Below are 25,199 nucleotides of genomic sequence, written 5' to 3' on the forward strand. Positions count from 1 at the left end.
TAGTTAGCATTCAAGACACCAATTGGATAATATGCAGAGCTCGAATTATGCAAATCTGAGATGAACTCAGGACTCTCGAAACCCTTATAATAATCCACTTCTACAATTGTAAGAAGTGTTTGTTAACTTAATTACCCGTAAGTTTTATATAAACAAATGTTCATTTATGTAATTTAAAAATGTCTTATAAAACAAATAAACAATTTTTATAATTTAAAATTGAAAGCCCATCTGCCACCGGATCAAACGAGATTAAGTATTTAATGTATAAGTGCGGAAATTCTTATACACTAGCGATCAACAACACGAACACGAATATGAATAAACTGGAACTGTATATTATTTCGGTAAATGCAATTACAAGTAAATACCAAGTCTCAGAATACGAATTACAATGACTAGAAGATTCACCTTAAACATAAGGTTTAATTTCTATTTATACTAAAACTAATGGACTAGACGGACCTCGAATTTCATGGACCGAGCCCAACTTAGACGCCCATTCGAGCTTGACCAGGTCGAGCTCGACCAAGTCAATGTGTTGACCAATTCGAGCTTGACTAGGTCGAGCTTGACCAAGTCAATGTGTTGACCAATTCGAGGTTTGACTTTACTATACGAAATACAATAACGTTTATTAAAAGTACATATTCAATATACTCAAGACAAAACTTCTATAATGATGTTGTCACCCGAAAATGCATCAACAAAAATACACATGAAATAAATTTTCCATCAAAAGTTTTTTTTCCTAAAATAAAAATATTATTAACCATGTTATGTGCAAACGATTTGGAATAAATTATTCTCAAATAAGATAAATTTTTTTATTTAGAGACTAAAAAGAGACTGTCTTCCCACTTTTATCAATCCTTCTTCTAAAGGTATCAATATTAGCTCAGTTAATTGTCAAATGTGTAGAAACGGGGCGGAGTTCAACGAACACATTTTTGGTACTCGCAATCTAACTGTCGACACTAGAATGTTTTTAACTTCTTGGCTGGGTTATGCGATACCTAATGATCATCCTGACGGCGTCTTGAATTGGTGCGAACCTTGAATGTCTCATCGGAAATTCGCTACAGGTTTCAGGCTATTCTTTTTATTTGGTGGTGGTAGTTATAGAAGGCTAGGAACACATTGATTTACAATGACACTTGGGAGAGCATCTCTAATATTTTTCATAACATTACGGAGTATTAGTTTTGGTTTCCTTTGGATTGTTCACTATGACAAGAAGTCAAAGATAAAATGATGGGTAAGAGTGTGGTTTCTCTAGTTTTATCCTTTTAGGATTTTTCTAGGATTTTTGCTTTCGGTTGCTCAGTTTTTGGCTTGTCCTCGGAGCTTATTTGGGGTTGTATCAAAAACATCACAAGGTGAGAACCGGTGGCTCGACCCTTGTTGATGATGTTTTTTCTTGTGTCACGCCACTGTAATTGGCACAACTTTTTCAACCTTTTTACAATCCTCACACTTAAAACTTTGGAAAGACTCTAAATTAGATTAGTGTTGATTTCTAGAGTGTAATTGTACTCTTTGATCTCTAGCAATTTCCGAGCAGGTCCTTATAACCTATTTAAAGAGAATTCGTGTGAACAGTGTTTTTTTGTCACCTTCTGCAGTGTACACATAAATATATGATTTGTTAAACATAAAACCAAGTTTATGCTTTGTCCGGTGATTTGAGTGATGATCTTTGAGGTGGAGGGTCACCAGTTCGAATCTCTTTCTTCCTTCCCCTTTTGTTTTTTTTTCCCTTTAGTTTTTGTTGTTTTACACTTTGTCCCCTTTTTGTTTTCCTTATTCTTCACACCCCCCCTAAGTTTTTCTTCTTTTTATTATTTATCTTTCCTGTTTGTTTTTTATTATTTGTAACCTTACATAATTTGTGGGGTTATTTTGAAATCTTTTTTTACATTTATTTTTTATACTTTTTTCAACACTTTACATTTTGTTCTTTTGTTAAATTTTATAATGCTATATACTTTATTCAAATGGTATATCCAATTTTTTTGTTTCTTTTTGTTGCATTATATATTCGTTTGTATTTTTTAAATATTTTGGTTTTTATATCTTTTTCACATGTACCATTTTTTTTTACAATTTTTCATTTGGTTTTCGTATTTCCTTTTGTTTTTTCATTTGTTCTCTTTTTAATTTTATGGTTTGTTAAATATTTGGTTTTAAATACTTTTTACCGCCCATAAAATTGTGGTTTTCTTAACCCGCTCATAAATGCAAAAGCTTTAAAAAACCGACGTCATTTATTCGTTTTTTTTTTATTTATTTTTCTTTTGTTTATCGGTTAGCAGATTGACGTTCTTTTCAAGTAGCAAAATGATTAATTTTTGTTATCTCGGCCAATGGCCGGGTATGACACTAGTTATATATATAACTAGTGCTTAGACCCTGTGCGATGCACGGACAACCCTAAATAATTTTTCTTAAACTTTATTTTAAGATTGTATCAATGAATATATATAATTGAGTTGGACATAATAAAAATATTCTTATAAGTTGATTAATTTAAAGAAGAAGAATGCTAGATATACCTTGGGATTTATTAATGATACACAAGGGCTTAAAACACGTACATTGCACGCCGGAGAGAAATTATAAAATTGATTGCCCATAGTAGGCGCATATAAGAAGGATTATGTTGGTTACCTGGATGTGATAGGTATTATGAATTTTCTCCCACTTTGATATATAGACCCACGTGGATGCGCTATGACCTTAAATAATTTCTTTAACATCAGTTCAAGCATGCATGTAGCGAAGTAAATGTACTCCTATTACAACTAATGACCATTTTAAAAAAAATTAATGACTTAAAATGCATAGAAAAGTCTTATTTAGCACTAAAATAAACCAAATATACCTCATAATTTTCATCACAAATTTGATAGGCTGTTGTTTGTATAAGATTTGAAATTTGTTGATCATTCATTTTAACTTCAATAGCACTAGTGGCATCTACAATCCTAACTTGCACATTAAACCTACAAAAAAAAAACAGAAATACAATTTTACCACACAACTTAATGATTATAGAGTTTTAATATGAAATTTAAATATATACCTAGGATTGATGAGAACTCCTTCCTTGTTACATGAACAACAAATCCACATTTTGTTGTCCCTTAAAGCATCAATAATGTCGACTGCATCCATGTAGAGATCGGTCAACTTAACTTCTTGAGAACAGTTCACACATTCCATTGAATACTATAACTGGCCTGTTGGAATAAAACCGATTGTTGCAACAACAACCACTTTATCAAACTGTCAAAGTGAAAATGTTTATACATTAGAATGTTAAAAAGCTAGTTATAAATTCGAAAGAAAGTTATGTTAAAAAGTAATCTAATCAAAAAAGAAAAATTCATAAACAATGAATACTTACATATTCGTCCATCAGGATCATCTCAATACTACCTATGTTATTAACATCTCCATATAGAGGTTGCTTCCATAGCCGCAAATTCTAACCGTTATCGTACATGGCTTATCATTTGGACGCAAATTTCTAATTGAAAAATGGTTTAGTGAAGTCATTCTAAAATTGATCTGTTATGTGTTTACGTTTTGAAATGCCTTAAAACTGAATGGAAGTGGCCTTATATAGACATAGACATGCAAGAAAGTAACCGCCACAAGCAATACACGAACGGTTACATATTTAAATTTTCAAAAATTTGAACTTCTTGAAAGCATAACTAATCCGTTTTCGAAAATTTGAACTTCTTATAAAAATAACTAATCCGTAGACCTTCCAAGAAGCAATATTATAATGATTTTTGGGCTTTCTTTTATTTTTAAGCATGCCACATAAGAAATAACTACAAATTTAAAAGTGAGATTTATATAATGTAGGGATTACTTTGTGGCCGTTAAAAAAAAATGTTATGAAACCACTACATAAATTCTTTACATACCAAAAGTAAAAAATATTTACTTCTCTGCATCGTGAATATTAATATAAAATTTCTTTACTTTTATAGTGTTATGTAGTACTGTAAAAATTTTGCCCTTGTTTTTCCATGTCAAATTGATGATATTATATTTATTTTTAAAATTTCCTATTGTAGGCGCCAGGCACTGCAGGGGAGTTCAATTATCTCACTTGAAAAGAGGGGTTAGGGTTTATAAAAAATTAATAAAAATGAAGAAAGGGTTTAACATCTCAAATCTAATTTCTTTCACCATTTCCAATCATCATAACAAATATCGCCATCACATAAACCCTCGCTTCTTTTGCTCATCATCATATAACAATAACAGGTCCAACAACGGTTACACCGGCGGCCGCCCACCACCACCACGCCGCCGCCCCGACAACAGATCATCAGGCCGTAATCCTTCATCGTCCCACCTTTCCGGTTTCATCGAAAACAATGATGATCCTAGAATCCGAGGTAAAAGGGATTTCGATACTAGTCGAAAACCCAATTTTAATAATTATAATAATAGCTTTAATAATAGTAGCAATGATAGTGGTAAGAGTAAGTTTAGACCCAGTAATAGAGAATTCCAAGATAGTGAACAGAACCCCGGGTTTAGTCGTAGTAGACGAGTTAATGATGATAGTGAAAATAAGGATGCTGATGTGTTTCTTGATCGGTTTAAGTTAGGATTCAATGATGATGATAAGAATAAGTTGAGTTCAAACAAGTTTAACGGTAGAAGCCGGGGAAATGCTGGCAATGAGGAAAGGGTGGCAGAGGAGACGGAGCAGGAAATGGGGCCGCCGGAAGATGCTGATGAGATATTTAGGAAGATGAAAGAAACGGGTTTGATTCCAAATGCGGTATCAATGCTTCATGGTTTATGTCAAGATGGTTTGGTTCAAGATGCAATGAAGTTGTTTGGGGTAATGCGTGAAAAAGGGTCGATACCTGAAGTGGTGATATATACGGCGGTGGTGGAAGGGTTTTGCAAGTCTCAAAAGCCTGACGAAGCGATAAGGATATTTAGCAAGATGCAAAAGAATGGGATTGTGCCAAATGCGTTTAGTTATGGGGTTTTGGTTCAAGGGTTGGTTAAAGGGAAGAGGTTAGATGATGGTTTTGAGTTTTGTTTGGAGATGATTGAGGCGGGTCATTCGCCTAATTTGTCCACCTTTACGGGTTTGGTTAAAGTGTTCTGTAACGAACGGGGTTTGGAAGCTGCTCAAGCTATGATTGGTAAATTGAAAGAGAAAGGGTTTGGGTTTGATGAGAAAGGTGTTAGAGAATTTATGGAGAAAAAAGGCCCTTTTTCGCCTATAGTTTGGGAAGCAATCTTTGGGAAGAAAGGTTTGCAAATGTTTTGATCATTTTATATGTTTGTGTTATCGATTACATACAGTTCCTTATCAAGAGGCTTGGTACTTTTAATATAATTTTGTTGTTATTATGAGTTGTTAATAAGTTAATATGGATTAGTGAACTTTGAGTAGTATGAAATCAGCTGATTGATTTTGTTATTGGTTTGTGTTTTATTTAGTTTCTCCAAATTCTGATTAGGAATTTGACACAAGTTAAGAAAGTTGACATTGGCATCCCGTTAACCCGTTTGGTTATATGTATGTGTTCTGCGTGTCTGTTTTTGAGTTTCTTTTAGAAAGTCTGAACTTGAATGATAAAGTTGATTGCATTTGGTGCCATTTGGAGTCTAATTTGACTGTTCATTTGTTCATTACCAAAATTGATTTCGATTAATTTGATTACTTAGGCGTAGAAACATATCAAGGTCAATTCATGAAAAACAATTTCATCCAATATCGAGTCTTAGCTAGTCATGAGTTCCATTACTAGGGATGGTAATTTTTTGACACAACCTGTGAAAAGTGGATTTGGTTTGACCAGATCCAAGGACTTCATATAAGCTGGTCCTGTTAAAATAGTAGACTACAGCAATCGAGTACCTCTTGACCATAACGTTGAGAGAAATCTTCATCAAAACTTATAAGTTCAGTTGCTTTTATACCAACTTTCATTCCTTGAAGAACTTCAACTACAAACTTACTTTTAACATTTTCAATCAAATTATCCTCCAACTTCAATAACTTAACTCTTATCTCATATCCTGGCTTGTTGAGTCGCTTAAAACCCGTAAAATCTAGTCAACAACCACTATATCATCTAGTGGTTGTACCTTCCTGGTGATTACACGCAAATTTTCAGGGTGAGACCTGGAGACCCTCCTTGATCTGAAACAGCAATAGAAGAAACGACTAAAAGTAAGTAAAGATATTGTAGATCAGAGGAGTTTTCAGGCAATAAAGTGGATTGAGAGGTCCGGTGAAGCTAAGTCATTGGCCTCATTTACCGTGGCCGTGACTTTGGTAAGAGTCAACATCTGATTTGACATTGATGAGAACGGTGTGTTCAATGATTTGGTGTTGTGTGGACATTCTTAACAGTTGTTCAGACATTCTTCTGATTTAAGTCTAGTAGTTGTGGTGGTTAAAAAGAAACAATGAGATGATTGGTGTTTGTCTACTACGTTGGTATTTGACTATCTAAAAGGGTACTCAAAACAAGTAAATTTGGTGCAGCTAGAACACCAATAATTATCACAAATCACAAGCGTCTGAGTTTATAATGGGAAGCTCTCATGATCATAAGCATATGACATGTAGTTACATTCCAAACCGGCGGCTTGTGTACACGTTTATTCATTTATCGTCTATCCTATGGCTTACAGAAAACTAATCTGTGAAGTTGATTTGGATAGCAAAGATATTGAATACATTCATTTCCGAAATATCAAGAATTGCAATAACCAACCAAAACAAATGTGATCCAATACAACATAACAGAAAGAGATTATGGATGGATGGATGGATGGATGGATGGATATTATTCAACCAAAGGAAGGGACGACAATGGGGTTTAGAGGTTAGCAGTCTGCGGAGGTGGAACGACATAATCAACGACCACAACGCCCTCGATATGATCCTTCACCTTCTGTTTTTGCAGATTAACCAGCTCGGCATTCGCATTCGAATCGAGAGCTTCCAAGTCAGCAGGAGCAGGCAAGACAGCAATTGAAGCAATGGTAAACCCTTTGGCCCTATCATGTGAAAAATTCTCACCCACACTTAATTCTTGAATTGATTTAAACTCATTTTTAATTCCACCAATCACATCCAAAACCTCATTTTTCTCATTTTCCCCCAAATTCTCTTTCAATTTCAGAAAACTAACTCTCATTGCAGATCCAGGCTTGATAGGCGATACAGCACTGTTAGATATCCAATCAACCGCCATGATGTCATCAATGATTGGTTTAATATTCTCCGTCACTACTCGCACGTGCTCAGGATGACCGCCGTACGTGCGTAGATCCTCCTTTGATTTGTAACGGCTGTGAAGGATATGAGTGAAGGTCAACGCCGATGACCGTGACCGGAGGAGTTGACCGGCGGAGAGGTGGACGGTGAGGTCGAGTGAGGTCAAACCGTTGAGTCCGTTGACCATGGCTGCAACTTTGCTAGAGTCGACATCTGGTTTCACTTTGAACAGGACCACGTGTTCGACGATGGCGGACATTTTGATCGGAGTATGGTGGTTGTTGCGACGGTGGAGGAGATGGTTCAGGCGGCGGAAAATAGGTTGGGGAGGTGAGAGAGATAATGAGGGAAGTAATGATCGTGTGCGTGCTGGTGCAGACAGCATTTTTGTGGACATCACTCTGAAATCACAAAAACGGATTCAACCATAAAAAATAATATGTGACGATGACGGATTGATAGTGACTGGTTTATTATGGGCTTTTTTATTAGGTGAAACACTGAATCCTTTAAAAGCCCATTAGAATATGAAACTACTTCTAATACAGCCCAAAACAGATTTTAGTAATGGACTAATGGACCTTTGTTCCCACGTTTTACAAGAACTAGTTGCGTCGTAACGTTTTCAAAAAATAGATCGGAAATTTCGAAAACTGAATCCAGATGCATATTAACGAATTTTATTTTGATTTTAATTAAATTTCTCATATTTGTGGGAAATAATAATAATAATAATAATAATAATAATAATAATAATAATAATAATAATAATAATAGCTTTCGAAAGTTCGAGTTTCATTGAAAGGCAATTTGTCATCAAAGAACTTAAAAAACACATAATCATAACTCATAAGACATAGCATATTTGTTATTGAGCTTAAAAAGTTTTTTTGGTTGTCCTTATGTAGCAGTTCGCGAAACTATTACCATGTCTAATAAAGTTAGAAATTTGGTAATTAAACGTAAGCACTGACGAAGTTTTGTCATTTATTGTTAAACATTTTTACAAAAATTTATTATCTTATGTAAGAACATCCATTTCGATGTAACTTTTTTCTCTTACCTTGAAACAAAAACAGAAAGAGTTCGTGTTTCGTAATTTTGTTTGAACAACAAATAGTATGTCCAAATGTTAATATCGTAATTGTGTATCACCGAAATATCTGAGTTAAAGTTTGCATGTAATGGAAATGTAAAGGGCGGCTGCAACTAATTTTCTTTTATATGATACATGTACTGATACACGCGGACGTGTCATAAAACACTCTATATACAAATTGTGTGCGTACGTGTTTGATGATGATATTACCCATCAATAGGGAATACCATTCAAAACTGTGGGCCGCGGCTTGTTTTGTCATTTTAAACCATTCTTTGCCTGTTTTTATTACGCAGCCTGTTTTTATTACGCAGCCTGTATTCCGACCCTCTTTTTTGGTATTTTGACAACTCATTTTTTACAGTGAGGGTCGCTGCAAAAAAAGTCGCTGCAAAAAGTGAATAAAACAAATTCATATTCATCTTTTCTATCTTTTTAATCTCTTTAATAGTTAACATATGTTATCTAAATCGACACACACACTAAATCACAACACCTCTCTCTCGTAAGATTCATCGCCACCAACCGCCGCTGCCGGATTCATCATCATCAACTAAAGTTTTTCTTTCTATAATACACTGTTACGTTTCCTTTGTTTGAAGTCGATATATCATGGTAATTTTTATAGAGTAACACAAGTGTTTGCTTTGCAATTATCGTCGTCGCATCCCCTCACATATTTTGTATTGTGATCACTGTATAGGCACTACAATACACGGGCACCAGGCTATTTAGTATAAAAAGAATATCAAAGATTACGTAAAAAAAAACGTATAAGTAAATTATATTAGGTATAAAACACAAGTAAATATATAAGTAAAGAGAATAAAAATAAAATTAAAAGTATAAAAGTTAATATAAATATATGGCTACTTATCATGTATTTTTAAAATGTGTATAATGTGATTTGAATTTTGCAGTATAAATGGCTACTTATCATGGCGGAGATGGTGGTAATGAAGACCCCTATAAATCATGGTGGAAGATGACATGGGGCTGCAAAGGCGGCTGTGGTAAGAAAAATGGTTGTTTATAGTTTATTTTTTTGATTTAATAGTTTGTTACTATTCAAGGAAAACACGTGGTGAAGGTCCCGGTGCCCTGTTTGCTTGAATGTGTCTGTCGTACTCAACCAAACGGTCTTCGTACTATATCGGTATACTAGTTTACTCCTTCTGCAAGTAGTTGTAAACCTTTATAAACTTACCAAAAATTAAAAAATAAAAAAACTTCAAATGCACTTCACTTACTGTCTAAACGGGGACCCATCTTCTCTTTTAAATCTTTTTCGTTCTTGGTGTACTCTTCTAGTGTGTGGGACTCGTAAAGTCTTTTCCACCAAGTGTATAAAATAACCAAGCTCTTTAGCAAGTATACTCACCTCCTTCGCGACACAATAATCAAATCAATATAACCGCAATGCACAAGAAGCTTTTAACCTATTCAAATCATCACAATACGCATATAAGACAATATTCACCATTTTAACTACTCAACCTAGCCTTTCACTATTACACTAGCATTCCTAACCCAAGTTTTCTTGTCAAATTTAAAATAAAAATTTTAGTTGAGATATCCAAACTTTAGATCAATAAGCTAGTTTTAGCTCGTTTTCTTTTAAACGGCATAAGCAAGTTTAAACTTGTCAAACAGATTTTTACTTCTTGTCATTAACAAGTTACTTATTATACCATACAAGACTTTTTACTATTGATTGAAATCATTAGCAAATTCAAACACGCCAAAATACACTCGTAAAACAACTTTTGGGAAGAAGGAAAAAGAAACTGAATGTAACATAGATCTAAGAAGAACCCAGAACAGTTTCAATGACACCAGTCACCAGAAGTTAAGAGAGACACAATAACAACAAAATCATATAAACTGCATTACAATTTTAGGATGCAAACCACAAAGAGTATATATAAAAGAAAAAATCATGACTAATTATGATGCACATAAATCCATAATTTATATTTATTCTGCACAACAATTGTCTAAGCCGCCTGTTTGTATATCGCTTACTAAAAAGCCCGCGATCTAGTAAACAGAATCCCAAAATGTTTTCAGTTTAGTTGCTCAGTGACCACTTTCTCCAGCAAAGTTGTTCCCTTAAAAGTTATCATTGCGGTATGCACTTGCTGGTACTCTCTAAGCTGAAACCCCACCAAACCACAAATTCATTATCCATGTTTGAACACCAAAGAATAACATATAAGGAGCCACATACCTGTGCATCGGTTACTACACTAAAACCAAATCTTTCAATCCACATGGCTTGGACCTTATCGGCAGCCGGAAGAACCAGCTTCTTAATTTTATACTCTGAGAGCAGTGTCTCAAAGTAAGTCAGAAACAATCGAAAGTATCCCTGAAAATGTACAGGCAGATCTTATTAAAGGATCAATAAATAAAGAAAAATGAAACAATTTTTACCCTGTCACATAAAAAGCACAAGTAAAAACCAGAAAATCTACAATAAAATCCAAGGGTTATATATATTACGGCTAAAATGGGTCAAAATTAAAAACTAGGCTAATAATGAAACAGTTCTGATGGTTAAAATCAACCAAATCCATAAGTATTCTAGTAAATCTACCTCCTAATTGATATATTGAAACAAGTTAGATATCATTATACCCCTATATAGCTTCAAAATTCATATATTTAATACACTTATTGAGGATTATCAGCTTAGACCCGTATTGAGGATTATCAGCTTAGACCCGTTGTTATATATTTAATTAGCCAAGTCTGAACTTCATTACCTTAAGGAGGTGTAAAGCCGCACGGGAGCATATCATTAAATCAAAAAATAGATTATTTTGTGTCTTCAGGTAAATTAAAGTAACAAATTTGATTAATTTACAAGCATTTTAAATTTTCGGTAAAAGGCCGTCACCCCTAGTTAGATTTTATATCATAGCAAATAAAGCAGGCGCTTGACTGAGTTGTCAAGACGACTTACATCCCATGCACATACATGCAACGACCAAAAATATAAGAAGTGGCATACCACTCTCACAGATAAAACAAGCTTTAATAAAAATAAAGATTTGACTAATTTAACTAGACAAAAATAAAAATATAAGCATTTTAAATTTATATACTAAAAAGATTTGACTAATTTACTTTAAGTAGTATAGCTAGAAGAGGCACAGGCAAAAAGCTTTAATTACTATAGGTAAGCCAAACAGCTTAATATTACTAGATAGCCTACAAGTGCCGCTCTAGAAATACAATTTTTTTCAGAAGATACCCTAAACAAGAAATTTTTGAAGGATATCATAGATGCACCTTGCCCTGGTTAGGTTGGCTAGTGGCGACAATCGGAAGTTCTGCAACCTCATGCCCGAAAATACGAAACAACCCCGCAGTAACCACTTTTGAGCTGTACAATACGCATAACAATCAATACTAATGTCACAATAAAATTCGGAGAAAATTTAAATAAAAAAGTATGATTTTTTTCACCCACGATAATAAATAAATAAATACAAAAAAAGAAGTGTGGCTTTACTTTATTGTTAACATGGCACAACGTACTCCTGAGAAATCAGAGGGAGACATTTCTTCCCTGTTGGTTTTAGGTAAAACTTTAGATGATATAAAACAAAAAGAGAACTAACTATTTAGTAAGTATTTTGTTTTATAGTTACCCATATGCCATTGAACTAATGATATCCTGCCCAGTTCCTGGATCAAGAATTCGGTTAAAGCATTCCTGTTAGCATGAATAGCGCAGAGTAAATCATTTGCCCGAACAGATCTGCCATACTGTAAAATTAAGGATTACTCACATGAAATATTTTAACAGCTTCATCAAGAAGCAATTTGTTTCCTCCAGATGCACATTTGCCGCGAAGAAGAATCCACTGAGCATCAGAATTCAATATCGTACGAGGTCCATAAGTTGCCAAAGCCTCAAGATCAGAATGAAGCTTTTCACAACCCACAGAGCAGAACCAGTTCCCATGTGGCAATTCCTAAAAGACATGGGAGTTTATATTAAATATATCTATTCCAAAAAAAGTTAGCATTTGCTTTAAGCGCTGATGAAGAAAAACGAGTGCACATTCAATTAGGAACCCACCTTTAAATGGGCCATGTTCTTTTCCCTCAAGCAGCCAATGTGATACTCTTTCTCGCACTGAGACATAGATATTGAGTTAAAGGATAGATTTACAAAACCAGAATCACCAAGAAAAAATGTTAATTACCTGGTTGCAAATAATAGCAGTCCTATCATTAAAGCCAGTTTCACAAAAATCATATTCACTGTATAATAAAAAGTTAGTCAATTAGGATTACATGAAATGATATAGATACATCAAGTTTTGTCTGCATACATGGTGTAATATGGTGCAAATAAGAGTTTTGTATATTGTAGAGCTGTCCTACCTGCATAACACACATGCAACAACATCATTTTGTCCCTCCGAAATCGCCGGTTTTCGGCAGTTAATGCAACGGCGTTTCTTGAAAGGAATGCGTGTTGCATCTTTACATTCTGAGAGACCAAAAGGGTTCATATCAGATTAATTATGTTATATATTTGATTCATGATGAAATAAATTAAATGATAAGAAATAAAAACTTGACATTTGGCCGTAGCCCGTAGGTAATACGAAACAAACACCGTTTAGACCTCATCTTATGAGCTACTTGAAAACAAGAGCAACGAATAAACAGATGCAATAAAATTAAAGATTTCTAGTAGTAAATATATGATATTAATTAAGCAAATAATAAAAGATGATTAACAGCAAACTTCATGCTCAATTGAAACTCTACCTCTCTGCATTAACCTAGAACATATAATACAAACCAATTGGTCTAGTTGTTTAAAACCTTGCTTCAACTCAAATGCATATTCACTAAGCGAGCGTCCCTTCACTGGTCCGTTTAGAAGAAAAATATTTTCGTAGCTGGAAGAATACAAGAGACTCAAATTGTATGGATAAGCGTAAAGACATATCTATATGTTTGTGTGTGTGTTTCATGGAGACACTTACGGTTTTCTGCGGTATTCATACCCAGCATGCTTCTCAAACTCGGAGGGGCTGATCTGTTGACAAAATATAAGAAAGTTACTATGATCCTCTATGTCAAAAATGTTAGGCTTAACAAGAATGCACCTGAGTCTCGCAACAAAAACAAAATATTCCACAGCCCTTTTTAATTCCCTTTAGTACTGCCTGACAAGAAGAGGATGTTAAATAATTAAATAAATGGTGACTATATATTGGCACATATATTACAAATTTACCATACCTTTTCACGAGAAAAATAAGCTAATTCAGTTCCATCCGGCAGCCCTTCATCCAGGAAGATCAATTTGTGTTTCTTCGGATCCCTTATCAAATACAAACAACTACGTTACTATCGTGCATGTTATTCTTACTTCCTAAAGAGGATCTACCATTTACTAAAATTTACTATCGGAGACAAATATATTAATAGGTTTTAAGTAACTGTCAAAGGGCAGGTACCAACTTCTTTGAAACTTTGCCTTCTGTTTGAAACCTTGAAGAGTTAGTATCAACCCTTTTGTCGGAATTTGGAGAAGATTCCTGTAGCCTGCAAACTCACACAATAAAAGTATCAAATTAACACAAAAAACGGCATGTCACTTTAGAATTTAAAAGAAGAGAACGCACTTAGTCTCGACCACCTGCTGACTCTGCTCTATATGTAAAGCCATATCCATAATTCCCAAATATCAGTTCTATGGAACTGAAATAACACTGCAGGACGATATGAAAAGAGTAGTCAAGAAAGCAATCCATTTGATATTATGTTACAAAACAAGGGAAGAGAGTAGTGGGCCAAAGTAAGAATGAATTTCGTTTTCTCTATAGTTGTGTCTTTTCCTCAATGAAAATCACAAATTACTACTTGCGAAGAACTTGCAAAGGGTCAGTGCGAATAGGCAATTTAGAAAACAATTAGGAAAAAGGTGGCTACTATATGAATCACGTGGCGTTAGTGTATTTACTGCAAAATCTAGCTATGATTAACCATATATGAATGTACAGCTAATTAGTAATTAGTATGTAAACACACTGGATTTTGTTACAATACATCTGATGCACGTTAACACCTTTTCATAAATTATTTTAAGATCAGCTTGGGCAAACTGTCAAATGAAAAATAAGATAGAAATTTCAATTCGGGAAACTAGCAAGACATACAAGATTAGAAGAAAAAAGATCGTTTGGTAGAAGCAAGAAAACAAAAAAGAAAACTGGGATACTTACCAAAGACGAAAGTTCCATATAAAATAAGAGTATAAGACCTTTGTTTGGAAAAAATTACATGTTTAAAGCTTAAAATGATTAAGCTTTATAAAATTTGATACAAAAAATCGACATCAATTATAAAATTTTTTCATTCACAATAGATAACGACATTAGATCCTTACAAACATTACATATTAAAAAAAGTTTGTGCAAAATTAGCAACAAAATCCACATAACTTCATTTGCGGGGTAATAAACTTTGATCTGCAACTAAGCATTTGTTAGTGGATGAAGATCCAACTGAATGGAGCCACATTGATTCTCAAAACGCATAAATAAACTACCTTTTTCATTTAAAACAGATAATACACATATAGCTAACATATATACAATGAATCAGCACCACAGAGGATTAATACACCTTGACAGATTAAAAGAGGGAGGGAGACAATCGGTGAGCGGTGGTTCTGAAAGAAGCAGCCGGCGGCAAAGGAAGAAAAGATGGCAAACTTAACACAAACCCTAGATAGGTAAAACTAGAGTCAACTTAATGAAAATGGCTATTAATACTTCTACACAATAAAGTTGTCTTATAAGATCCGAAAACCCAAACCCGGCCACATTTAAATTGAACTATGAGTTTATTAGGGTAAAAGGGTTCACCCTAGTTAAATTAAATGTGAGTTTATTACGTATAAACACATTTAGAAAAGACTGATATGTGAAATCAATATCACAAACAAATTTTCCGGATTTCAATATTTTGCAGATAATTGCGGTCTTTGTGAATTGGTAACTTGATTTATGTAACTTCAAATCGCATATAGAAACAAATGTTTTCTTACTTCAGAGGTACAACTATTAGCAACAATCACGTTTCAAAACAAGATATTGCTAGTTGCTACATTAAGGAAAGAAACTTACCCAAAACATATAGCAAACTACGCCATTTCAACCACCCCAACATTATCACATAGATAATTTGATTTCATTACAGATACGGAATTACAAGACCTTTAATCTTAAAAAGAAAATTTAATAATTCAAAAAGTAGAACATAGAATAGTTATGTAAGAGCAGTATGTTATTAGCACTGAGGTATGACAAGCAGTAGCAACGAAGGCAGTGATGATGAGCAGCCTTAAGTAGTTGCACATAAGCTGGTGATGATGAGAAACCTTAAGTGCTAGCACTTCAGTATGAGACAATCTTTCAAAAATAGATCTCCGGATACAGATTATGATAAAAGGGGTCAGAGAGAAACTTACACAAAATGCTCATTTAATACCATTCTGCAGTTTTGACTAAGTTACTACCATACCAAGCCAAAGCCAAATTGTGCAAGTACGCCAAATCCATAAATCTAGCAGCCAGTTTTGACATGCTATGCTTATTATGTGGGATTAAAAGGTGGCAATTCGCTTGAGGACCAAGGGCAACTAAGAATGCAGCAAAGCATGACTGATGAGAATGAAGGGTATGTTTGGAAAGAGGTAAAGGGAGCCTAAGCTTATAGTTTTAAATAAATGCAACCTCATAAGCTGAGTTTGCACACACAATTTATAAGTATTATAGAAACCATAAGCTGCTTGAAATAGTTTTTGCATAAAATATCGAGTCAATGAAATATTAAATTTCTTAAATACCCCTTAATTACATGTATTTCACACTTAAGGTTTATTTGTTCGTTCTTTATACATTTATAAAGCCCCTGCCCCGACTACTTTCCCAGACATATTTATACAAAACAAATGTTCCAAGCTCTAAACAGGAATTGCAGCTACCAGCTCCAAACCAGCTAGTTTTGCCAAACATAACCGAGGAGAAAAGTGAACGTTATACAAGTTGATCTCTGACTTAATCAGATATTTTTAAAACATGGCATAACATGTATGAAAGTAATTTTTTTTTCATGTTACTTACTAATGGAGATGAAGTAACTTAAATTTCTGAACCGGTTGATAATAGTCGGCTTTTATAAGACACCCAACTAGCGCTTCATGAAAAGTACGTCTCGAAAACATAAGAATATCCACATAAAAATTACTTTCATGTACATTGGTATAGCTTCAAAAGTTATCAATTACATTTATATATCAACTAGAATGATAACATATCATTGTTTACTAGACACATTTATTGACTAAGTCACCAAATGAGACATGAGTGCTTTTTTACCTCGAATAAAATAAGCTCACCATTTAACACATGATTATATTAAACTGCTATTAAACTTGTATCATCCTCCCAAAAAAAAAGTGTTAAACTTTACGGTTGTCGTATGTGCTTAAACTATGACCGGCGATAAATGGAAATAAATGTCACCGTGTGAAAATGAAGACAGCACAAGTCTTCAAAAAAGATACCAGCTTCTTAAGTTAAGACAGGAACCCCATTCCTAAAACACCAAACCAGAGCATATGTACATACATTTACAAACAGATATCTACTAAATACTTTTGACTTTCTCATCATCTATTATTAAGCTTAATTAATTGACTTCTTGGTCTATGTAGTTCCACAAACAAACATTGATTAAACGAACCTCTGCATGGCTTCTGTCTTCATTGTTAAGTATTTCACCTCCCGATCAAAATTTAAGTTCAACATATCATGACTCAAGATTTTGTAAGTTTCGTGAAAAAGATCAAAAATTCTTTGCGGTAAGGCTAGCGATCATAAGCTTCAAAGTGCGAGTGACTAACCTATTCACCTGCCATACAACGAATTTAGGCTAAAAGTCAACGGCTCAAGCATATTGTACCTTTGTATCGCTGCATGTTGATGTACTTTATCTTGAGCATAAGGGTTTCACCTTAAAGAAATGAAATACTGTTTTGCAATTGTAAACAGGGGATCCCTCAAAGTGTGAAGCTCATAAAAGTTAAGCCTCCAAAAAGAACTCATGAATTCCCACCAAACACAAAATCACAAATACGGATGAGTTCTCAAAAAAAAAAGGTACTATCTTTGTGGTTATCAGAATGTAGGTAATCAAAATTTGCTTCAAGACCGAGACGCGAGACCAACGATAAATACAGATAACTCTCACCTCCTGAAAACGAAGAGAGCAAAAATCTTCATCTAAAAGATAAGCTACTTAACTTTTATCATAGAATCCTCATTCCTAAAACATAAGTAGCTCATATGCTCATCTATTACTAAAGTTATTAATTACAAACAGATATCAACTAAATGCTGCGAGATCTCATCATATATTACTTTTAGGGTATATAAGGATCTCATCATACATTACAAAGCACAATTATGCGACTTGGTTGATCTACACAAAAGACATTGATCACCCGAGTCACCTAACGAGATATTACTGCACTTTCCCCCGAAAGACAAATTAAAAGGGTAACAGAGCGTCGGGGTAAAAATATCATATTTATGGTCATGTCTTTCACCTTGCATTTAGTCAGATGACTAAGTTCAGCATAGCACGATTTTATAAGTCAGATTGTGTATGATGGGAGGAAAAGTTTGAGGTTTCTTTGTGGTAAGACTAGGGGAAAAGAGCTTCAAAGTGTGAATGACTAACCTATTTGCCTATTATACCGTAAGATTAATTCATCATTTATGCTAAAAGTCAACAGCTCAAGCATAAAGTGCCTCTGTATTGCTACAATGTTGAGATACTTTTTCATGAGCATTAGACTTTTACCATAAGATAATCATATAATGTTTTGTAATTTTAAATAGGGGGGTCTCCCACAGTTTAAAGCTTGTTAAGCCTCAAATGAAAGAAATAAACATAATTAAAAAAAGACCATCGCCTTCCCGAGCAAAGCCACGTTCACACATGTAGATACATTTCCAAAAAGAGTGCTAAATTTGAAGTACTCTGAAATGTGCTTCATTGGAGCAGGATGACAGTTTAAGTTCCACATAGCAACATTTAAGATTGTGAGTGTTCGGTGGAGAAGCTGGAGGCATTTTTCCGGAAGACTAGCGAACACAAGCTTCAAAGTGTGAGTGACTAACCTATTCACCTATTATACGGTAAAACTAATTCATCGCTTATGTCAAAGTCAACTACTCAAGCATAAGGTACCTATTGCTATAATCGTTGAGATACTTTTTCATTAATACTGGAGTTTTAACATAAACAATTGAATGCTATTTTGGAATTTTAAATTGGGGAGTCCCTCACTTGAGGCTCATGATAGTTAAGCCTCCATGCTCCAAGGAATCCATGAGTGTCTCCACCAAACACACATTCATGGATATAAATGCTTTCTCGAAAAAGAGTTAATTTTGAGGTCATCAATATCAGTTTAAAGACTGAGGCAAATGATGAAAACAGCTATAAAATCCAATGAAGATGAAGAATTAGTCTTCATGAAAAACTTAAACTACTTGAGTTTTGTCATAGAATCCTCACTCCTAACACCAACTTGTGTTAACTTGAAAGGGGGAATATTACATTTCTACACTTTCAGCAGATATGTGTATGTAATGGTGTATGTTCTTTTTGGTATGTGCATATTGTGTAACTTGTGATGTGGAGAAATGTCCCAAATGCTAGATTTCAAGACACGTGTTATACTAAAGACTTAAAAAACAATACCTCGTATACAAGAAGTGCAAGGCATGCTGTCCCCACATTGCATATACAGTGTCCCACTTGCTTGTTCTGGTGTTCTTTTCGAGCAACAAAACCAACTACGTTCACAATACTTATCATTTCGGAAATCAAACATTTTTACATTCACAATGTTTGATTTCCAAAATGATAAGTATTGAGCCAAGAGTATATAATGTTGTCATCCATTGCCTTATTGGTCATAAAAACTCGTAACCTGATTCACAATAGATACTATTTATGCCTCAAGTTATTGTATTCAGATAATTTGAAACGACTAGACATTGCACTTCAATAAAACCTTAAAGCTGAAAATTAGTGAACTACATCACACGATTCGTATTTTACATTCAAAATAGACCACTTAAGTTTCATTTATCAACAGTTTAAGGTAAAAATAACTAACTTGAAAGATTCCAGAAGTCGGTAATATCTAAACCAGTTGTAATTTTGTAGACAAATTTTGTACTTAAGAGAAGTCTACAATAGAATATACAATGCTACATTAAAACTTCATTATGATCTAAATACTATCCAATAGTTCTTTTCCTTTCCTTCTTTTGTTGCATTTTTTTAGGTTAATGAAACACAGGGGTTACATGTATAAAACTCTAGAGGGTAGACGGAAAGCTATTGTATGTATCGTACCTTTAACACTTGTTTTTGTATGTATCAAACTTTCAATTTTGTACATTTTCTTGTTGTATGTGACATGTTAGAACTTATAAAGTGTCATCGATTCACATAGGGTTAAGTATCCTGGAGTGTAAGTAACTTTGCAACTTTTCCTGTTGTGTGTATGCATCAAAAAATTTGAACATTGTATGTAAGTATCTCGCTAAATTGAATGCTTAATGTAAAAATGTATACGTGGCAACCATATGAGCTGCCACGTAGAAGTTTTTGATTGGTTAACGTAAAAATTTTACATTAAGTGTTCAATTTAGCGAGATACTTACATACAATGTACAAAATTTTTGATACTTACATACAATAGGAAAAGTTGCAAAGTTACTTACATTCCAGGATCCTTAACCCGTTCACATAATATGGCATCCACAATGGTAGGTTTATAAAGACTTGAAATGGTTTATATACTAAACTTGGTTAAGCTTATATTGACATGGGTTAAAAAAGATTTGTATTGATGAACAGCGTAGGCACATCCAGTAATAACAATTAATAAATTGAAAGATGGATACATATTTAACCAGCCTAACTTGGGGACTACTGCATAAAATTATATCAAAATTTCTAATCATATGTATCCTGTTACTTTTCATCTACTAACAAGTAACAACTAGTTGCCACATCATCAAAACATCGACTTACAATTTTGTGAATTAGTAACAGGTTATGTACATACAACAGCAGAAACCGAGCAAAATAATATATATGTGTGTAATATATATATATACATGTGTGTGTACCTCCAAACCAAACTGAGGACAACCGCCATTCAACATCTTCAAGGTTTTGATTGTTGCCGGAACCGTCCATTTTTGTGTTATTGGGGCAGATGGTCTCCCTCCTTTTTCCTTCCTTCTTCATTATCTTGCTATCTGTTTTTTATTACTGTATTAAAAAGAGACTAAAATACCTAAACAGGGAAATAAAGTAAGAGCAAGGCCGCCTTCCCGTTTTGAGATCGAGGTCGAAGTTGAATAGTCTTCTACGAGTAATAAAATAAAGGGTTTTTGTTAGTCATTAGTCCTTGGGATCGTTGTCAGTGAAAACTAATTAAAATGTATTAAAATTTGTATGTTACTGTTAAAAAAATCAGGTAGCAGTTTTTAATATATAATACAGTATGTAATATGTTGTTAGTGACAGCTCTTAGAGCTATCATTATCATTTTCCTAAAATAAATAAGGGGTAATATTAAATGTTGTTAATAACATCAATTCTTTTCTCACAAACAAATAATCATCCCCCATCAGCGGTCGTCTAATTGTTGTTAACAAACGTATTAGACATCCCCATTAAATAAATGGAAAAATTACATATATGTCTCATTTTAAAGACAAAATTACATATATGTCTTTAGTGCAAGTTTTTAATGCATAAATACAATGCTTTTAAAGCATGTTTTGGACATATATATAATTATGTCTTTAAAATGAGACATATATGTAAATCTCCCTAAATAAATTTTCATTACGTTTACATATTTATACTATACTAAAAAGCTATACAAATGTACAAGTGCTTTATATATGTAATGTACAAGTTCTCATAACACATGATAAATTTTACCACTTTTCATTTTAACCCCCTAAACTTTCTATCTTTTAACTTTTACCACACATCAAAGTTTTCGTTTTTTATTTTCTTGACACTAAATTTTTGAGTTCTCATGTTTTCATCAAATAACTTTCACATGGTTACGATTTTATTTTTAAACGTTTGGTTTTGACTATTTTTATCCGTCTTTTTATATATATAACATTTTTAATATATAATAACTTTCATTATCGTTACGACTTACGTCTTATGTTTTAAACTTAACATTTTTCATTTTAACCCCCTAAACTTTCTATCTTTTAACTTTTGTCACACATCAAAGTTTTCGTTTTTATTTTCTTGACACTAAATTTTTGGGTTCTCATATTTTTATCAAATAACTTTCACATAGTTACGATTTTACTTTTAAACGTTTGGTTTTGACTACTTTTATCCGTATTTTTATATATATAACATTTTTAATATATAATAATTTTCATTAACGTTAAGTCTTACATTCTGTAATATATAAAGCAATAACATAGTTATTGTTTATGTTTATGTTTTTGTAAAAAAAAAATCTGTAGAAATTTACAAGTCCTTTATACATGAAATGTACACGTCCTTATAGCATATAATAATTTTTACCACTTTTTTTTTATCTTTTAACTTTTTTCCTACATCAAAGTTTCCATTTTATTGACACTAAATTTTTGAATTTTCATCAGACAATTTTCACACAGTTACGGATTTACTTTTAAATATTTGGTTTTGATTATTTTCATATGTATTTTTATATAAATGAAGTTTATAATATATAATAACTTTTATCATCATTACGTCTTACGTTTATATAACATTTAAAACATTAATATAGTTATTGTTTACGTTTTTATATATCTTATTACTCTTTTACATTTTTTATTGTTATTGCTACATATTTAATTATCTTTTTAAAATTTTGAGCTCGAATATTTGACATAAATTTGGGTCCAAAACTTTGTCGTAAAAAAATTGTACCCCGCGCCAACGCGCGGGTACAATAACTAGTTCTTTTCAGGGATAAGTTTCCTGGAATGTAACAAACTTTGAACGAATGTCTATAGCAGAAAATAACTAAAGTCATATGTATTATATGTAAACAACTCGAAATAATGTTTATTGTATGTAAGAAAATATATCCAACTAATTAAAATCTAACAAGTGACACCTATATATAGTTGTCAAGTATGTTTTTTTACATACAATAAATATTATTTTAAGTTATTTACATACAATATACATTACTTTAGTTATTTCTTATTATAGACATTTATCCAAAGTTTTTACATTTTAAGATATTTATCTCTTCTTTCTATTCAAAAAGTAATTTGTCAAGCCAAAATGTTTGGATTATTGTTTCTTCTAAAAAATCCATCATCATCATCATATATAAATTACTAGTAAGTGAATATATTTAATGAATGAGTTTTCCTACGTAAGTTTTTTAAGAGCATTAGGTGTTTTTAACTTAAATATACAGATTTGAATAAGTATCTTAAAATATAACAAACTTTGGATCAATGTTTATAGTGAAAGATAACTAAAGTCGTGTGTATTGTATGTAAATAACTCGAAATTATGTTTACTGTATGTAAGAAAATGTATCCGGCCGATCAAAAACTAACAAGTAACAGCTATATATGGTTGACACGTATGTATTTTTACATACAATAAACATAATTTCGAATTGTTTACATGCAATACACACAACTTTAGTTATTTCCTACTAAAGACATTCGTTCAAAGTTTGTTACATTCCAGGAACCTAATCCATTTTAAACAACATAGAACATTAACTAGTTTTGGGCTATTTTGTTTCCACCCCAAACACATTTATGTAGATAGTTTCTTGAACCTTAAACCTCTTTTGAAAAGAAAAGGATGGCAAATTATTGAATTACCTTAATGATCTAAATAACTTTCGTGGTCTTTTAAACAGTTAAGTCAGATGTTTTGATCACATGATCTTCTGGGCCCAAAGGATCATTAAAGACCCGCTCTGACAATGACCACATGTCGTTATGTACCAACTTATGAAGTTGTGAACAAATTAAACTTGTGAGTTGTGACCTATTCATATTTTGCGATAGAGAATGTCTTGACTTACACAACTAGTATTGAAATGAAAATATGACATTAAGTTATCTCTAAGAAATGAAATAAAAACTCATTGGGTAGATATATGCATATGGATTTTCGACAATTTACTTTACTCTAATACAAGTATACAACACTATAAGTCCATCCTGTAAGTATTCCTTCATCAATCTATATGTGTTTTGGTTATAAAGTTTGGGGCTATATTAATTTTTTTGTTCATTTTTATGTGTAACATCCATAAATTATCAAAAACATTTGACACTTATAAACTAGGGATAAGTGCCCAGAAATGCAGTCAACTAATGCTCAAAAGTTATTGTGTGCATGAACTCTAGGTCAGCTTTATTGTGTTCACGAAACTTGAAGTTTTGGTTATTGTGAACATAAAACGGGATTATGGCTATGTGGGACCGGTTACTTTCACGTTGACTGTTTATGTGACATGCACACAATAACTTTTTGGGATTAGTTTATGCAAATTAAAAAGAAAACCGATTATTTTTTTTTCAAACTCGCCGGGAACTACAAATACTCGCCAGAAAACTTAAAAATCCGATTAAACCTTCGTTTCTTCGAATTATACCACAAAATTCGCACCAAAATACTAAAAAATCAGCCGCGAACAAACCCTCAGCAAAAGTTAAACCGATTGAGACTCGCCAGAAAATTCACCAACTTGCCGGAAAAATTAAAATCACCATAACTTTGTTGTTTATTCGAGTTTCGAATTGAAACCAACACCAAACTGCTCAAAATTGTTGTCCGAAACTCGATGATACAACAAAGTTATGGTGATTTTAAATTTTCCGGCGAGTTGGTGAATTATCCGGCGAGTCTCAATTGGTTTAACTTTTGCCGAGAGTTTGTACGCGGCTGATTTTTGAGTATTTTGGTGCCAATTTCGTGGTCTAATTCGAAGAAACGAAGGTTTAATCGGATTTTTAAGTTTTTCGGCGAGTATTTGCAGTTTCTGGCGAGTTTGAAAATAAATAATCTGTTTTTTTTAATTGTGTACATAAACTAATCCCAAAAAGTTATTGTGTGCATAAACTAATCCCAGAAAGTTATTGTGTGCATGTCACGTAAGCAGTCAACGGGTCAACTTGAAAGTGGTGACCGACTAACTTTTGACCCGGTCACTTTTGCATGCTATAGGACTATTGAACAAGTTTCCTGAATACAATAAAGCTGGCCTAAAGTTCATACACACAATAACTTTTGAGCATTAGTTGACTGCATTTCTGGGTACTTATCCCTATAAACTATTAAAAAACTAGACAATGAGTAATAAGAAAGTTTCAAATAATGGTGGCGCACAAAAAATCTAAGTCGTTAGATACTTTTTAGAAGCTGTTGTATGCAATATGCTTAACACCCCTATGTATACGGGGTACGTCGCACTCACAGACAATAACTCGAAAATATACTTTGTGTTATATGCCTAGACAACATAATGACTTCGTTTGACTTCCAAATTTCTTATACTCTCATTAAGCAATTCGATAAGAAGTTGAATGGCGCGCTATGTCGTCTTATTTTTCATTTGTCATTTACATATTTCAATTTCTGTTTGGTTCCGTGATTTCTATGTTTCGATGTCTGAAAGTGACGTTATTTTGGTAA

At 33.2% G+C, this 25,199-nt stretch overlaps 3 protein-coding genes across 4 annotated transcripts; 1 reads left to right on the forward strand and 2 right to left on the reverse strand.

Annotated features, from left to right (window-relative positions):
* The first annotated feature begins 4,120 nt into the window (after window positions 1–4,120).
* Window positions 4,121–5,470, forward strand: LOC122585040 (pentatricopeptide repeat-containing protein At4g38150). The gene has a single exon (XM_043757141.1). The coding sequence runs from the start codon at window positions 4,169–4,171 to the stop codon at window positions 5,315–5,317; it is 1,149 nt and encodes a 382-aa protein (XP_043613076.1). The 5' UTR covers window positions 4,121–4,168; the 3' UTR covers window positions 5,318–5,470.
* A 1,244-nt stretch (window positions 5,471–6,714) lies between these two features.
* LOC122607782 (stress-response A/B barrel domain-containing protein UP3) lies at window positions 6,715–7,700 on the reverse strand. Its single transcript, XM_043780830.1, has one exon. The coding sequence runs from the start codon at window positions 7,677–7,679 to the stop codon at window positions 6,882–6,884; it is 798 nt and encodes a 265-aa protein (XP_043636765.1). The 5' UTR covers window positions 7,680–7,700; the 3' UTR covers window positions 6,715–6,881.
* Window positions 7,701–10,245: 2,545 nt separating this feature from the next.
* Window positions 10,246–20,812, reverse strand: LOC122607693 (increased DNA methylation 1-like). Of its 2 annotated transcripts, none has more exons than XM_043780721.1 (17): window positions 20,642–20,812; window positions 19,197–19,428; window positions 14,042–14,128; window positions 13,878–13,961; window positions 13,656–13,737; window positions 13,520–13,579; window positions 13,397–13,449; window positions 13,176–13,309; window positions 12,783–12,891; window positions 12,602–12,659; window positions 12,475–12,531; window positions 12,182–12,367; window positions 12,041–12,105; window positions 11,902–11,958; window positions 11,679–11,772; window positions 10,612–10,752; window positions 10,246–10,537 (listed from the first exon to the last, which is right to left on the reverse strand). In XM_043780721.1, exons 3-17 carry the CDS (start codon window positions 14,089–14,091, stop codon window positions 10,448–10,450), a joined length of 1,320 nt encoding a protein of 439 aa, XP_043636656.1. In that variant the 5' UTR covers window positions 14,092–14,128; window positions 19,197–19,428; window positions 20,642–20,812; the 3' UTR covers window positions 10,246–10,447. The 2 variants fall into 2 exon arrangements, with proteins under 2 accessions (XP_043636656.1, XP_043636663.1); XM_043780728.1 differs by having other exon boundaries at window positions 13,233–13,309; window positions 20,642–20,811.
* Between the last annotated feature and the right edge of the window lie 4,387 nt (window positions 20,813–25,199).

Source organism: Erigeron canadensis, chromosome 1 (genome assembly GCF_010389155.1).
Source record: "Erigeron canadensis isolate Cc75 chromosome 1, C_canadensis_v1, whole genome shotgun sequence".
Classification (NCBI taxonomy): Eukaryota; Viridiplantae; Streptophyta; class Magnoliopsida; order Asterales; family Asteraceae; genus Erigeron; species Erigeron canadensis.